This window comes from Mustela nigripes, unplaced genomic scaffold (assembly GCF_022355385.1).
Source record: "Mustela nigripes isolate SB6536 unplaced genomic scaffold, MUSNIG.SB6536 HiC_scaffold_656, whole genome shotgun sequence".
NCBI lineage: Eukaryota > Metazoa > Chordata > Mammalia > Carnivora > Mustelidae > Mustela > Mustela nigripes.
In genome coordinates this window covers 1-14826 of record NW_026740063.1, presented here as the reverse complement: position 1 = coordinate 14826, position 14826 = coordinate 1, and the positions used below count along the sequence as shown (strand labels likewise).

At 36.0% G+C, this 14826-nt stretch overlaps 1 protein-coding gene across 2 annotated transcripts; it reads left to right on the top strand.

The window, feature by feature from the left end:
• Positions 1-11303: 11303 nt before the first annotated feature.
• BEX5 (brain expressed X-linked 5) lies at positions 11304-13780 on the top strand. Of its 2 annotated transcripts, none has more exons than XM_059387273.1 (3): positions 11304-11513; positions 12630-12696; positions 12978-13780. In XM_059387273.1, exon 3 carries the CDS (start codon positions 13006-13008, stop codon positions 13345-13347), a length of 342 nt encoding a protein of 113 aa, XP_059243256.1. In that variant the 5' UTR covers positions 11304-11513; positions 12630-12696; positions 12978-13005; the 3' UTR covers positions 13348-13780. The 2 variants fall into 2 exon arrangements, with proteins under 2 accessions (XP_059243256.1, XP_059243257.1); XM_059387274.1 differs by lacking the exon at positions 11304-11513 and adding an exon at positions 11970-12074.
• The last annotated feature ends 1046 nt before the right edge of the window (positions 13781-14826 follow it).

Below are 14826 nucleotides of genomic sequence, written 5' to 3'. Positions count from 1 at the left end.
GATTACGTACCTACTTTGGTATAACTCACCCTTGATTTATTTTGCATATCCTCACACATAAGAGGATAAATGTCTTTGCTTAATTTTCATACTGATTATGACTCCTGTATAAATAAAATTGTCTGGTAATGATTAACCAGTGATATCTTCTGAATAAATAAAGAAAAACAACTAGGCAGAAATCAACATAGAAAAAGAAGACTTGAACAATACTAATTAGTGTTGAGCCAATTAGCCTTAATAGACATTTACAGAACACGCCATTCAACAACAGAATGTACATTCTTCTCAAGTGAATGTTGGGAACATTCCCCAGGATAGACTTTATGTTAGACCATGAAACAAACCTCAAAAAATTCCAAAATATAGAAATAATTGAGTGTAGTTCTTTGGTCAGAAAGGAAGAAATTAGAAACCAATAACAGAAAAATAAATTTGGGAAGCTCATAAATATGTGGAAATCAAACAACACATTTGAGTACCCAATGAATCAAAGAAAAAATAAAAAGGGAAATCAGAATACTTTGAGATAAATGAAGATGATGACACAACATACCAAAAGTTATGAGATGCAGATAAAGCAGTGCTTAGGTGGAAATTTATTGTTGTAAATGCTAATATTAATAAAGAAGAAAGATTTAAAACCAGTGATTTAAACTTTCCCCTTAGGATACTAGAGAAAAGAGCAAACTGAACATAATGCAGCCAAAAAAGAAGGAAATAATAAAGACTGGAGTGGAAATTAATGAAATCAAATACAAAGAAAATTATAAAGAAGATGAATGGAACCAAAAGCTGGTTATTTGAAAAGATTAACAAAGTTGGCAAACTTTTATTTTTTTAATCTACTAGAAATTTATTTTTAATTTAATTTTATTTTTTTCAGTGTTCCAAGATTCATTGGCAAACTTTTAGATAGATTGATCAAGAAGGAAGAGATAAAATTCAAACTACTAGAATTAGATACAAAAGTTGGAACATTACTATGATTTTAATAAAAATAAAAAGGATTATAAAAGAATACTGTGAACAGTTATATGCTAATAAATTAGATAATTTACATGGAATGAACAAATTACTAGAGAGACATGAACTATAGAAATTATTCCAGAAGAGAGACAACCTAAATAGACATATGTAATAAGTGAAGAAATTGAATTAGTGAAAAAGAAATACTACCCACAAACAAAACCCCAGGTCCAAATAACTTCAGAACTGAATCATACCAAATATTTAAAGGTTAGTCAGTACTTCACAAACTCTTACAAAAAACATGAAAAAAGAACAGTTCCCAAGTCATTTAAAAAGGGGAGTATTGGCCTGATATCAAAACCAGACAATGATATCACAAGAAAACTAAAGATCAATAATTCTTATGAATATGAATATAAAATTTATGAACAGGGGCGCCTGGGTGGCTCAGTGGGTTAAGCCGCTGCCTTTGGCTCAGGTCATGATCTCAGGGTCCTGGGATAGAGTCCCGCATCGGGCTCTCTGCTTAGCAGGGAGCCTGCTTCCTCCTCTCTCTCTCTCTCTGCCTGCCTCTCTGCCTACTTGTGATCTCTCTCTGTCAAATAAATAAAATCTTTAAAAAAAATTATGAACAAAATACAAACAGAATCTAGCAAACTAAAAAAGAGTTATACACCCTTACCAAGTGAGATTTATCTCAAGAATGCAAGGCTGGCTTAACACCCCAAGATTAATTAATGTAATACATTAGAAAAATAGAATAATAAATAAAAATCACATGACTATTTCCCTAGACACAGGACAAAAATATTTGACAAAATCCAAGATTACTCATGATATAAAAAAAATATTCAACAAACTAGGAATGGAAGGGAAAAACTTCCTCAGTTTTTTTCCTGAAAAGCCCAGAACTAAAACACACTAATGGTGAAATATTAGATGTGTTCCTTACAAGATTACAAAAATTACAAAGATTTTTTTTTTCTTAGTACTGCTGAGCAACATTGCATCAAAGGTTTCCAGGGTGACTAGGCAAGAAAAAGAAAGGTATCCTTGGAATTGAATTGGAAAGGAAGAAGTAAAACTATATCCACAGATAATATGAACTTCTGTGTAGAAAAGCAGGTAATTAAATAAGAAAATTTAAAAATTTAAAAATACACAGGCAAACAAAAATGAAAACACAACAGTCCAGGGATGCCTGGGTGGCTCATACAGGCCTTCCTCAAGAAGCAAGAAAGGTCTCAAATACACAACCTAACCTTACACCTAAAGCAGCTGGGGAAAGAATGGCAACTGATACCTAAAACCTACAGCATGGGACTTAATTAAGATCAGAGCAGAAATTATATAGAAATTAAAAAAAAAACCACAAGAACAGATCAATGAAACTAGGAGCTGGTTCTTTGAAAGAATTAATAAGATTGATAACCCTGTAGCCAGGCATACCCAAAAAAAGGAGAAAAAAAATGAAATAAATAAAATCATGAATGAAAGAGGATAAATTACAACCAACACTGCAGAAATATAAATTATTGTAAGAGAAAGTGATGAGCAGTTACATGCCAACAAATTAGGCAATCCAGAAGAAATGGATAAATTTCCAGAAGCATATAAACTAACAAAACTGAAACAGGAAGAAAGAAAAAATTTAAACAGACCCATAAAATGCAAAGAAATTCAGTCAGTCATCAAAAATCTTCCAACAAACAAGATTCCAGGGCCAGATGGCTCCCAGGGGAGATATACCAACAGTAATAATAATAATAATAATAATAATAATAATAATAATAATTCCAAAACTGTTTCAAAAAAAAGAAAAGGAAGGAAAACTTCCAAACTCATTCCATGAGGCCAGCATCACTTTCATCCCAAAACCAGGCAAAGACTCCACGAAGAGGAGAGTTAAAGAGCAATATCCCTAATAAACATGGATGCAAAAATTCACAAGATACTTAGCTAATCAAACCCAATGGTACATTAAAAGGACAATTCGCCATGATCAAGTGGTATTTATTCCTGGGCTTCAGGGGTGGTTCAATATCTGCAAAACAATCAACATGATACACCACATTAATGAAAGAAAGGATAAGAACAATATGATCATCTCAATAGATGCAGAAAAAGCATTTGAAAAAGTATGGCATCCTTTCTTGATTAAAAAAAAAACCCTCAAGTAGGGATAGAAATAACATACCTTAACATCATAAAGGCCATATATGAAAAACCTACAGCTAATATCATCCTCAATGAGGCAAAACTGAGAGCTTTTCCCCTAAGGTCAGGAATATGACAGGGATATCCACTCTCACCACTGTTGTTTGACATAGTCCTGGAAGTCCTAGCCTCAGCAATCAGACAACAAAAAGACATAAAAAGACATCCAAAAGGGGAAAGAAAAAGTCAAATTTCACTCTTCACAGAAGATATGATACTCTATGTAGAAAACCTGAAAGACTCCACCAAAAGAAAAAATTGCTAGAACTGATTCATGAATTCATCAAAATGGCAGGATATAAGATCAATGTACAGAAATATGTTGCATTTCTATACACCAATAATGAAGCAGCAAAAATAAATCAAGGAATTGATCTCATTTACAACTTCACTAAAACTCATAAGAAACCCAGGAATAAACCCAATCAAAGAGGTAAAAGATTTGTAGCTGAAAACTATAGAAAACTTATGAAAGAAATAGAAGAAGACACAAAGAAATGGAAAAACATTCTATGCTCATGGATTGGGAAAAAAATTGTTAAAATGTCTATACTACCCAAAACAATCTACACATTCAATGCAATCCATGTTGAAAAAGAAAAGCAAATGGAAGGCTTCATAATCCCAGACTTCAAGCTGCATTAGAAAGCTGTACTCATCATGACAGTATGGTACTGACACAAAAACAGACACATAGATCAATGGAACAGAATAGAACACCCAGAAATGGACACCCAACTCTATAGTCAACTAATCTTTCACAGAGCAGGAAAGAATATCCAATGGAAAAAATGACAGTCTCTTCAACAAATGGTTGTGGAGAAACTGGACAGCAATATGCAGAAGAGTGAAACCAGAACACTTTCTTACACCATACACAAAAATAACTTCAAAATGGATGAAAGACCTATTCATGAGACAGGAAACAATCAAAATCCTAGAGAAGAAAACAGGCAGTAACCTCTTTGACCTCGGCTACAGCAACTTCTTACTTGATAAGTCTCCAGGAGCAAGAGAAATGAAAACAAAAATGAACTATTGAGAATTCATCAAGATAAAAATCTTCTGCACAGTGAAGGAAAGAATCAACAGAACTAAAAGGCAACTGATGGAAAGGGAGAAGATATTTATAAATGACATACCTGATAAAGTGCTAGTATCCAAAATCTATAAAGAACTTCTCAAACTCAACACCCAAAAAACCCCAAATAATCCAGTTAATAAATGAGCAAAAGACATGAATAGACACTTTTCCAAAGAAGACATCCATATGGCTAACAGGCACATGTAAAGATGCCCACCATCGTTCATCATTGAGGAAATACAAATCAAAACCACAATGAGATACTACCTCATATCTGTTAAAATGGCTAAAATTAACTGCTGGTGGGAATGTAAACTGGTGCAGCTACTTTGGAAAACAGTATGGAGATTCCTCAAAAATTTAAAAATAGAACTACCTTAGGACACAGCAATTGCACTATGTATATTTATCCAAAGGATACAAAAATACTGATTTGGAGGGGTACATGTACCCCAATGTTTATAACAGCATGATCAACAATAGCTTAATTATGGAAAGAGCCCAAATGTCCATCAACCAATGAATGGGTAACAAAGAAGTGTTATACACACACACACACACACACACACACACGGAAATATTACTCAGCCATTAAAAAGAATGAAATCTTGCTCTTTGCAACAAGGTGGATGGAACTAGAGCATTTGGTGGTATGTGAAATGTCAGGCAGAGAAAGACAATAGCATATGATTTCACTCAAATCATATGAACATAGGGGAAGGAAGGAAAATTAAAATAAGAGGGAGGCAAACCATAAGAGACTCTTAAGTATTGAGAACAAACTGAGGGTTGCTGGAGTGGGGGTGGGTGGGGGGATGTGCTAAATGGATGATGGGCATTAAGGAGGGCACTTGTTGAGATGAGCACTGGGTGTTATATGTAAGTGGTGAATTAATAAATTCTACTCCTGAAACCAATCTTACACTATATGTTAGCTAACTTGAATTTAAATTAAAAAATAAGAAAACTAAAACTAAGACCAAGAAAAGGAAAAAAAAGAAAACAAAATGAAAAGAAGGGTACACTAAACCAAAAACTAATGGATAGAAAGACATGACAAATATTGTATCTGAAATAAACAAATCTAAGAAAGAAATGAACAAAATAGTAACTATAAATCTTTCTTGACAAGAATTCCAACGTGAATTACCATATAACCCAGCAATACCAGTCCTAGATATATGCCAGAAAAAAATTTTTGAAAATAGGTATTCAACAAGAATACGTAAACAGATTTTCTTAGCAGCACTATTCCCAATAGCCAGCAGATAGAAATGATCCAAATGTCCATCAGCTGCTACATGGATAAGGAAAATGTGGCATATCTATACAATGTAAGGAGGAATAAAGTGCAAATATGTGCTATAAATGGGTGAATCCTGAAAGCATATGTTAAGCAAAAGAAACCACAGATAATAGGTCATGAATCACATGACTTCATTTATATGAAATATCAAGAATATGAAAATCTGTAAAGACAGAATGCAGATTAGTGATTGCCAGAGGTTGTGGGGAGGGAGAATTGGGGATTGATTATTTAATATACATGGAGTTTTCTCTTGGGTTGTGAAAATTTTCTGAAACTAGATAGAGGTGATGATTAGAAAACACTGTAAATCTACGAACTGCCACTGAGTCAATGCATTTTCAAATGGTCAAAATGTTGAATTTTATGTTAGGTAACTTTTACCTCAATTTAAAAAGAAGTATGATTTAGATAGTGCGACAGAGGGAATTCAAAACTGCTCCCAAACCCCGCCACAAAGAAGATTACATGCCCCTGGTTATTCAATCAAATGCTAATCAAGGTACTTCTGTGATTCAATTTTGTACATGGAATTGAAGTCCCAAATGAGTTGACCTTAAAATGTTGATATTATCTGGGTGGATTTGATTTACTCACACCTGCCATTCAAAGGTAGACAATTATCTCCAGCTGGTTGCAGAAGTAGCAGTTAGATAAATTCTAAGTATGCAAGGGATTTAAAATAAGTGTAGTTTTTTTCCTTCTGGGAATTAGGGGACCATGTGATTAAATATGAGAAGAATCTCTATTTGCTAAAAGCTGTTCCTGGGTATATATTAGTAAGAAAACTGGGATCTCAGTCTTAAATTCCCAAGGAACTGAATTCTGTCAGTATCAACAATGTGCTTGAAAGCAGATTTTTTCCTCTAGGTTTGCCACTAGATGAGGACACAGCAAGCCAACACCTTGATTTTAGCCTTGAGATTGTCTGAGAAGAGAACCTAGCCATGCTGTGCCTGATTTCTGACCTCTAGAAACTGTAAGATAGTAAATTTTGTTGTATATGCCTCTAAGTTTGTGGTAATTTGTTAACAGCATTAGGAAACTAATAAATGTTTTACTAATTTTAATTACATGGAATTATTTCCAAATATACTGTTAAGTTGAAAAAACTTAAGTCCCAGAAGAGTATATATGGTTCAATTACAATATGTGCAAATATATATATATATGATGTGTTATTTTTAATAACATTTTAATAAAGAAAACAGCTTTCCTAATGTGTCTAAGATTAGAAAAGCCATTTGAATCATCTTTATTTCTACTATAGAAGGGAGATTTATCTTAAACCATTCTTACTAATATTATCAAGAAAAACTGAGATTTAGTAACATTTCAGTACAAAGCTTTGTTTAACAAAGCTTACTAAGCCTAAAAAGGGATGTGTTATATCAGCGGATAGAATTTTTAAAACAATAACTTTCCCACCAATTACTGTGTGACTCCTGCTATATTACAGTATTTCAAATATTTCAAAACATTTTAAATAACAATAGAAGAAATAATCTTATGACCATGAAATTTTTGCGACTTTTAGCATTAGAAAAAATTTGTATTCATTTTTTAAAAAAACTTAGCTGAGTGGTGAACAAAAGGTTCTTTTTCAGAGTAAATGGGAAAAATGTAGTGACTCTAAAACTTCATTCTTCTTCAAACTTTCATCTTTCTGTTAAGCATAACTCTGTACCAGCCTTAAAGAAGAAACTCACATTTATGATGTAATTCTTCCCAGATTGAATATGTATGTATATGCATAGAAAATTATTTCCAATAATATACATCAAACTGGATTGCTTTATTTTTGGAAAACAATTATTAAATTTTAAAAATGTGTTTTTAGGGGCGCCTGGGTGGCTCAGTGGGTTAAAGCCTCTGCCTTCGGCTCATGTCATGATTCCAGAGTTCTGGGATCGAGCCCCACATCAGGCTCTTTGCTCAGCGGGGAGCCTGCTTCTCTTCCTCTCTCTCTGCCTGCCTCTCTGCCTGCCTGTGATCTCTGTCTGTCAAATAAATAAATAAAATCTTTTAAAAAATATATATATGTTTTTAGAAAGAACAGACAAAACGGAAGAAATGGAAATTACAGATCAATGAGGGAGTGTGTGCCAATTTCAGGATTTAGCAAAATTGTTTGCTTTTACATAAAAGTTGGAGAAATATATTCAGTTTGAAACTTTTCCCATCAACCTAAAATCTTTTTAAGTGTTACTCTTGCCAGAAGCTAAATAATATCCTAAATATTAAAGAACAATTTTTTTATACTCAGATTGTACTTTATTTTTAATGGTACACAGAAAGAAAGCTCTATTGTGCCTTTGGAACAAATGTTAAAGAACAATTTTAAGTATTACTTCATCCTTGCTTGAGCTAAGAAAGTATTCCTATACATATATGCATACAAAATAAACTTTCTGAAAAATATATGGCAAACTCATTCACTTTCTACATTACATATAACCATATTACTGTATTTTTAAAAAAGCACAGTCATTAAGGAAAATAAAGATATTTAAGAATAGATGTTGAACTATGCTAAGAATGAAATAAAATAAAACAGCAAATTAAAGAAATAATTTTTAAAACTCATTAAAAGGTTCCCAAACTTGCCTGATCTTATAAATTATCTGGGGTACTTCATAAAATACAAACTGTCATGTCCTATTCCAGATTTACTAAATTAAAACCTCCAGAAGACAAACCTTTGTAACCAGATATCATATAAGACACCGCCCAAGAAAGGGTAGGTTTGGAAAATCCTGGTAGATCAGGATTAACAAAAAAAATTTTTAAACCTGAAAATGATAAACAGAATAAATATAAAATTTTGGTGTTCAAGTGAAGGAAGTGCAAAGGAGCCATGCACAAGAATATTTCCTGAATCTGTGCTCGTAACAGAAAAAAAGGGAAAAAATCTAAATGTGCATCAATAGGAAAACAAAAAAGGAACAAGACATACAATGGAATACTGTACTGCTGTTAAAAAACCTACATCTACCTATTCGACATAGATGAATCTCAAAAACATCATTTGTAACAAAAGCAAGTTATGTGCTTATATATGTACGCATATATATGTATTTACATGCATATACATACATTTAAAATACATTAAAATGTCTGTATGTGTCTGTATGTATATAAACATGTATTTATATATGTTTTCAAACTATATATAGTGTAAAAGCTTGGATGAATGCTTTATTTTCTCAAACTTGTTTTGCATGATTCAGTATTTCCTAAATTAATATGATTGATTACAACCTGTGTTGGTGAAGGAGTGAACAGATAATATATATTTTTTAAGATTTTATTTATTTGAAAGGCAGAGATCACAGTTAGGCAGAGAGAGGGAGAAGCAGGCTCCCTGCGGAGCTGAGAGCCCAATATGGGGCTCGATCCCAGGACTCTGGGATCATGACCTGAGCTGAAGGCAGAGGCTTTAACCCACTGAGCCACCCAGGCGCCCAAACAGATAACATTTCTGAGGGCAATCTGTAGTATACATTATTGAAACAAGGCCAAAAACTGTAAATATATTGAAATAATGCCAATATGAATAAACTGGAGGTTTGTGAATAAATTAAGATGATTTGAACACTCTTGAAACATCAAAAACAGGTAGAGTGCTTTGTTACTAACCTGAAAAAACAGTATACTATTACATTAAAATAGAAGCATAAATTAATTATATGAATATAATAGTGAATAGAGAACATTTAGTAAGATCATATACTAAAATATTTATCTTAATGTTACAAGTTTATATATATTTCAAATTTTAATAATAAACTTCCAAAGTCAAACAAAAACTAATTTTTAAGAAAATTTTATATGCAATTAATCGAACTAAAGAATTTTAAATGATCGTTTAGTCTTCAACTGACCAAATGATTCAGAAAAAAAAAAATAATGTGTCCTACGTGGAGAGAAAATAATAAAGCAAATGTAGTAAAATGTTAACAAGTAGGGAATACAGTGAAGGCCTTGTGGGGCTTTGAAATTATTTCATTATAATGTTCTTTAAAAAAACACTTACATAATAATGGAAGGTTTTTTAAATTTAGTTTTGGTTCTTTTTGCTTATGACATGATTCCCAAACCTACCTGATTTTAAGAATTGTGGGGCACCTGGGGGGCTCAGTCAGTTGAGCATCTGATTTCAGCTCAGGTGGTCTCGGGGTCATAGAATTGACCCCCACTTCAGGCTCCACACTCAGTGGACAATCTGCATGGGATTCTTTCTCCCTATCCCTCTGCCCCTCCCCCAACCCCTGCATGTTTGCCATCTCTCTATCTCACTCTGAGATGAATAAATAAATCTTTTAAAAAAAGAATTGTGTATGGAACTTAAATACAGGGTCCCAGAGCTGGCTCCAATTTATTGAAAAAGAATCTTCAGGGAAAAGTCTAGGAATCATAATCTCAGTATCTGTTAGGATGTAGCAGGTTTAGAAAACATTACCTAATGGTAATTTTTTTTTTTACTTGAGTATACTTGACACACAATGTTACTTTAATTTCAGATGTGGAATATAATGATCCAACTTCTCTTTATGTTATGCTATGCTCACCACAAGTCAAATAAAATAAATGAATGCCATAACATAATACAAAATTATTTAAAAAAGAAAAAAGGAAACAAAAATCAAACAAAATTGTAAAAATACAATAAACCAGATAATAGTGTTGGTATACTCAAGAGAAAAAAAGGAATGCTCATATATTATAGATGCCAAATTGAGACAATATTTTTCAAGGCTGATTTCCATGACAATTAAAAGCATCCATAGTCATTTCAGTGACAGTCCTGGGAATTTAATTTAATACATATTAGTATTTTTAAAACTATGTACAAAGAAGTTCAGTCAACATTGTTTGTCATAGAGAAAATTACAAATAGCCCAAGTACATATAAATATTGGAATGGATGTGTGTGTATTGTCTTTATTTTAAAGGAAAATATTTGGACTGATTGAGAGTAAAATGTGAGTAGTATATTTCTTGAAGCAGGAATAAAGCTGATATATTGTATATATGTGTATATATACTCACCATTTCACCTCACGGAAAGACCTCAAGAGACCCTTTAAAAGGGGAACCATCAGCTTAAGTTTATAATTTAAAGTCCTTAATAGGAGGCGCTGTTGAAGGGTCTATTCCACCCGCAGGAGAATCTGGAGGTTGTCAAGATTTTACAACTCGAAATCCTATTTTTTAACTGAAAATAATTGTATTGTTTAATTATAACAACCAAAAATGGAATGCATGCTAATGGAAAACAAAACAAAAATAATCACCCTTTCCCAAAAAACAAACAAAAACAAAACAAACAAACAAACAAACAAAAAACCCACAAAAAAACAAAAACCACCCTGAAAGGGAAATAAAGTAAAAGTTTTTTGTTTTTTTTTTTTAATGTCACTTTCTATGTGTTTTCCAGAATTCCTTGCCTCGCTGTTAACGGGTAATTCTGGGTTTTACTTGCTGGGGAGTGGAAGGGAGAGAAGTGGGCATTTAATGGTTTAGAAGATAACGAAGTAATTATTTAAAGGCTCCAGCAGAAATCAGGGGAAAGGCAAATATACACTACAAAATATTTCATCCATTTGGTCTTAAAGATTGCTAAACAGGGAAAAAATAGGGATGGGTTGTAGTGGCGAGAAGGCAGGGATGAAGAAAAAGATGGCTCCGCCCACGCTTCCGCCCCCACCCTCTTGCCGCAATGCAGGTGGGAACCATAATTGGGTATCTGAGCTCACAGTGACGTGGCCCTTACGAGACCTAGAGCTGACGCGTGGATCCGTGTCTCCTCCTAGTTGCAGTCTGGTAGTCGTTTGTGGCTGTGCGCTGTCTCGCTATTGCTTTGAAGGCAGGCGAACCTGTAGCCCAGGGAAGAAGGAGGAAGTCGTAGAAGCTGACCCCGATCCGCGGCAGGTTAGTGGGCGCTGACTGGATGGCAGAGGGTTAAAACCAGAGCGGGTTCAAGACTGGATTCTCTCTACCCCTTACCCAGTACCCATTTATATGGTTCAAAAAATGGAGGGCTTGGTGGGAGGAGATCCAGAGGGGCCAAGGGTTGGGAATGGGTATCAGTTAGGATGTCCTAGGAGTGGAGATGTTCTGGGCGATCCGTCATCTGGAAGGGAAGGGTCCGAGAAGGGGACAGCGAGGAGACAGCCTGATTCTTCCAGGACGACGGGAGAGGGTCGCAACCGTTGACCCTGGAGATGGCGGACTCCGCCGCGGGTCTAGGCCTCGGTTCTGGAATCTTTTCTCCACCGTCCGTCCATTTTGGAGCCGGAAATGGTGGGCTGCGGCAAACTGTGGCAGGGGTGGCGGGGGCGGGAGGGGAGCGGGGCGGAGATGATGGTTGCTGCAGAGGACAAGAACAGAGATTAGGTGCGGGAAACACTTTCTTCTGCGGAGGACGCTTGGAGCGGAAGCTTTTTGACTGAGATACAGCGGGGAGCAAGAAACTCTTTCTGACCGCTGCAGGTCAGTGTGAGCGTAGGCGCCGCTTGCAGACCTGGGGGTAAGCAAGACAAAGCGCTGAGACTTCAGCGGGTCCAGGTTTGCAATGCCCACACTACCTCTTCGCCCTTCGTCCATTTTGGTGCATAAAATGGTGCAGTAAAAGGAGGGTGAATTCCAGAAAGTCTAGTGGGTCTCAACCGCATTGAATTTTTTTTATAAATAAACCACGTCACCATCCCGCAAGGTGTTTTGACTCCCCCGCCCAGCAACTTGACCATTTGCATTCGAGAAATGGTAATTAGGTGACGGGAAGGATGAGACGGGGTTAAGGGGCTAAAGAAGAGGTAAAACTGGTTTGGATATAATCATCTTTGATTACAATGCCTATTTCTGCAGAGCGGGGTTAGTACATCAAAGGGCAGGAAATGAAGCCGTGATACAGGAGGGAGGAGAAAGAGAAGGTGGCAAAATTTGATTAACGGAGGCCTGAATCAACAACGAACCTGGTGCTTGCCCCTGATACTGGTCTTTTAATCAAATGATCAGTCCTGGTTATTGTCGCATTTCTGTCTGCAGGTCTTTAGGTCGTTTGGTGCAGCAGATTTCAAAGCTAAGAGAGGAAGACTGCTTCCGATCCCTGCAGGTAGGGGGCTGCTTGGGAACCTCTGGTGTAGGGTTATAAGGGGTTAAGGCGGAATCTGGAGGACTAACTGCCCTTCCTGCCCGAGTTAAGTGCAGGAGGTTCGAGGAGTGGCCTAAGAAAAAAATTTGCGGGGAAAATGGTGGACTTTGGAGGAAGGCTGGGTGTGGGGCGTCCCCTAGAGGGCGCAAGAACTCGCTCAAATGGGAAAACCTTTTCTGATAAAGCTCTGAATCCTGTTGTTACAAAGCATTCCACCCTTCTTCTTGCTTTTTATCTCCTAGGAAGCATAAGCAGGAAAAAAATCTCAAAATGGAAAATATCCCCCAGGAAACCAAAGGAGACGAGCAGGCTCTGGTGCAGAATGAAAACGAAGCCCACCCTTTGGGAGGTGGTGAAGACCAGGAGCCTGGAGGAAATATTAGAGCGGGCTGGGCCCCACCTGCCCATGATGTTAGAGAGGATATGCCCAATAGGCTTGTTAATAACCTTGACATGATAGATGGAGATGCAGATGATATGGAACGGTTCATGGAGGAGATGAGAGAGCTAAGGAGGAAAATTAGGGAGCTTCAGTTGAGGTACAGTTTGCGTATTCTTATAGGTGATCCCCCTCACCATGACCATCATGATGAGTTTTGCCTTATGCCTTGAATGCTGAGGTTAATAATAATAAACCCCCTGCTTCCCAAAGTTGCATTTTCTTGATGTACCTTTTGCTGTGAACATGTGGTATTCTGTCATTTTTCTGATTGAAAATTTCATTTTGACTTTGGAAGTTTTTTTGTCAGCAGGGGAGTTTCATCAACTTGCATGGAAAGATGTTTATTACATACTGTGAAGGTAATAAAGCAGTTTAAAAAGCAGTCTATAAATATACTATCTCATTTAAAAGCATGCATATTATATATATATGTATCAGAATGTTTTTTTCTTATTTTCTTCAAGTTTTCTAGATTGCCTGTTTTTTTCTCATTTTTCCAAAATGAGTACATATGTATTATATGTGTCAGAAAAGAAGTAAGAGGACAAAAACTTGCCAGTTGGCTTATAAAGGGAATGGAGAAAATAAATACTTGAGACATAACTTAAAGACACATAAATATTATATTACCTCTTAAAATAAGATCTCTTATTTAGAAGCACAAACCTCATCATTGTTACAGATACATTTCTTTACAGTCAGCCTATTAATCTATAAATGAAGATAACAGATGTACCCTTCAGGTGCTCTTCATATTTAGAGAAGGGCCCATGAAGTAAGTCTACCATCAAGTCTAATTGAATGCCAAGTGGGTGACACCTTTAAAAAAAAAGATTTTATTCTTTTATTTGAGAAAGCATGTGCACAAGTGTGGGAGGCAGAGGGACAAGCAGACTCCTCGCTGAGTGGAGAGCCAAATACAGGGCTCCATCCCAGGACCTCCAGATCATGACCTGAGCTGAAGTCAGATGCCTAATTGACTGAGCTACCCAGACACCCCTAGGTAACACCTTTCTATACCTATGCCACTGGTCCCCACCACTGCTGATGTGCTGGAGTCTCAAAAGTGATAAAGACCTACTGATTTCTTTTGAACATTCAGTGGTCTGAATTCCCATTTTGCCCTTTCAGAAATGTGGAGAATGCCCTTTCCTTCTTTGCAGTTATACTTAATCCAGGTGGGTACTTCCCTAGTGCTGCTTAGGAACCCAAATAGCCCTTTATGGTTTTTCTCAGACTTTCTTCCTTATCCCTTCCCCTAGATAAATCTGAGTGACACTCATTATAATGTGTTCAAAATTGGACCAACCTTTCCATCCTCTGATGAAAATGGCTGATTTCCTTGACTCTCCATTTTCTGTGCAGACACTGCTACAGGTTTCATTCTACACATACATAGGTGTGGGGTGGCTTTATGTCCATAACATCCTAACCCTAAAATCTCCAGTAGTCTACTCATACTAACCTACATCCATCCAAAGGAGTTTTCCTCTTTGCTTTGATTTTTGCTGTGCTCAATAAACCTAAAATCACAGAGCATTGGGAAACTGGCTGAGACTGGAGACCTAGTAGGTGGACCCTTGTTTTAGAGTATTTTCTATCACCCAGTAATCAGTGGTCCCTAAGTAGACTGTGCCTTTCATGGTAAA